This window comes from Palaemon carinicauda, unplaced genomic scaffold, assembly GCF_036898095.1.
Source record: "Palaemon carinicauda isolate YSFRI2023 unplaced genomic scaffold, ASM3689809v2 scaffold893, whole genome shotgun sequence".
NCBI classification, from domain to species: domain Eukaryota; kingdom Metazoa; phylum Arthropoda; class Malacostraca; order Decapoda; family Palaemonidae; genus Palaemon; species Palaemon carinicauda.
The window spans coordinates 40,001-42,500 of record NW_027172196.1 but is presented as its reverse complement, the minus strand read 5'-3'; the positions used below and the strand labels follow the sequence as shown (position 1 = coordinate 42,500).

General features: G+C 51.8%; 1 protein-coding gene across 1 annotated transcript in view; it reads right to left on the bottom strand.

Annotated features, from left to right (window-relative positions):
• The window catches only part of LOC137637629 (acidic leucine-rich nuclear phosphoprotein 32 family member B-like), a gene marked incomplete at both ends in the record, with an annotated part of 2,624 nt that overhangs the window by 118 nt on the left and 6 nt on the right, over positions 1–2,500 (bottom strand). The window contains 2 exons of the mRNA XM_068369779.1: positions 1–29; positions 2,178–2,500. The exon at positions 1–29 is cut by the window's left edge and continues 118 nt beyond it; the exon at positions 2,178–2,500 is cut by the window's right edge and continues 6 nt beyond it. Of these exons, the coding sequence (XP_068225880.1) occupies positions 1–29; positions 2,178–2,500 (352 nt within the window). The remainder of the gene's footprint in view (positions 30–2,177) is intronic.

Here is a 2,500-nt window from a genome sequence, read left to right as displayed (position 1 = left end):
TTGATTACGTACGTTAGTACGTCGACATGCTGGTAGCAGGAACATTTCTTGTGTGGTATTCAATGATGGTCTCTCACTTTGGATAAGCAGGGCTTCCAAAATACGCAAACGCCTGCTGTCCGTGGCGCTACCGATAATTTCGGTGTTAGCAACGATGTCCGTCCTGCTAATCTGTGAGTTGTGTCGTTGTAAAGCATGATTTTTGATAGCCCCTTGCTGCACGTGGCACGAGATTCTTTTCGAGAGCTTCATGTTAGTCATTCCTATGTACTTGCCGGGGCATCCACGGACTGGGCATTGGTAGGAGTAGACCACATTAGTCTTCAAAGGATCGTTCTTGGGGGGCGCTGGGTTATTCTTCATAATCAAGCTGCGTGTTTTCCTTGTCTGGTAGTAAATGATGAGCTTTACTTTCGTTTTCTCGTCGGTGGGTGAGACGTTATTTTTGATGATGTCCTTGATGGCCTTTTCGTCTCGCTGATATTCAGAGTGCATGAGGCCTTTGTAGTATAGTCTGATGTCCTTAGGTCCGTTGATGGCGGTGTCGGACCTGGCTGTGGTGTCGTCGGATTCTTGGCTGGCATTGTCGGACCCTTCCACCGAAGGGGCCCCATACCACTTATCTATGGCTGTCCTCACTTCTCGTTGAACTTGCTTGTTACTATACCCGTTGTTGATGAGGACCTGTGCGGTCCTTTCCAGCTCCTTGTGGGTGTCAGTCCAAGTCGAGCAGTGGGACAGGGCCCTACGGACAAAGGCCTTGATGGTCGAGGCCTTGTAACGAGCAGGACACTCGCTATCTCCGTTAAGACACATGCCCAGGTTAGTGGGCTTAGTGTAGACGGTGGTCTGGAAACCTTCGTCGGTGGAAGAGATCAAGACGTCCAGGAACGGGAGGCGGTTGTCAATGCTATGTTCGAGGGTAAAGTGAAGGACACTGTTATCCTCGAAGGTTCTTCGTAAGTTTTCAATGGCGTTGATGGAAGTGGCCTTGATGAAGGTGTCGTCGATGTAGCGGAAGTAGACGGCAGGGCACTCGAGTTGGGAGAATACCCTCTCCTTTATCACGCCCATATAGAAGTTGGCAAAGAGCACGCCCAAGGGCGAGCCCATTGCCACGCCGTCCTTTTGCAAGTACGTATGTCCCCTATGGGTGGTGAAGGGGGCCTTTTTAGTACAAATAGCAAGGAGAGTTCGAAGGGCTTGTTCAGGGATATTCAGTTCGGGAGTCGTCTCGTCCCTGTAGACCTTATCAGCGATGAGGTCGATAGTTTCGTCGACAGGTACGTTGGTAAACAAAGATTCGACGTCCATAGATGCTATGACCCCCTCGCCAAGTACGTCCTTGATCCTCTCTAGGAATTCGGCAGAGGAGGCCACACAGTGCTGGTCGGGGACATATGGCGTCAGGATTGTATTTAGTTTCTTAGCCAGCTGGTACGTGGGCGTGGGGCATTGACTGATGATCGGTCGAAGTGGGTTGCCTTGCTTGTGAGTTTTGACGTTGCCGTAAAGGTAGCCTGGTCCATAATCCCCCGAGATCATAGGCAGGTGCACGGCATTGGTGGCAGCATTGATAGCCTCGATAGTGCGGTTTGCTTCCCTTTTAATTTCTTCAACGGGGTTGCAGGTGAGGCGCTCAAATTTGGTCTGGTCTGCGAGGATGGTGTCCAGTTTTTCGTGGTATTCGTGGGTGTTGATTAGTACGAAGGCAGCTGTCTTGTCGGCCCGACGAACGGTGACTTCAGCAACTTTCTTGAGTTCTTTTGCAGCAATTTTCATTTCTTTGGAAACAATACCGCTGCTGTACTTGCCCCTATCAGTAAGGGCCTCGGCAAGTAGAAGCGGCTGAAGGGCGTCTGTCGTCAAAAGGGCACCACGTTCTTGTAAGTTAAGGATGGAATCTATCAATAATTCCATCTCCAGACGTTTGACGGTAGGTCTCGGTCGGGAAATGAAGTGGCAGTTAAGGCCCATCTTAAGAATCTGCTCCTGGGCTGGTGTAGGGGCGTAGTTAGAAATGTTAATATATTCTTGGCGGACCTCTGGGATCCGCAGCTTCCCGCCGTTCAGGTTAACAAGTTTCTTTAGGATGGTCCTCCTCCTCTTCTTAAAGTCCCTCTCCTTAAGGACTTGTAGGGCGTAAATGATGTTGTTGGGGTAGCTCAGGCCACCACCAAGGTCTTCTTCAGAGTTGGGGCGTCGATCATCGTGGGCGTCATCATCAGGGGCGTCCTCATCAGGGGCGTCATCATTGGGGGTGTCCTCGTCCTCGGGGTCGCTGGTAACCTCATCCTCAAGGTCGTGGGCATCATCAGGGGCGTCATCATCAGGGGCGTCGTCGTTGGGGGCGTCCTCGTCCTCGGGGTCGCTGGCAACCTCATCCTCAGGGTGGCTGGTAACCTCGAGGGGGACGTCAGTAGCTATCTGAGATGCTCCTTGATCCCGCAAGCTGGCCCATTCATCTTCGAGGTGGACCCGAAGGGGGTGTAGTTCGTCC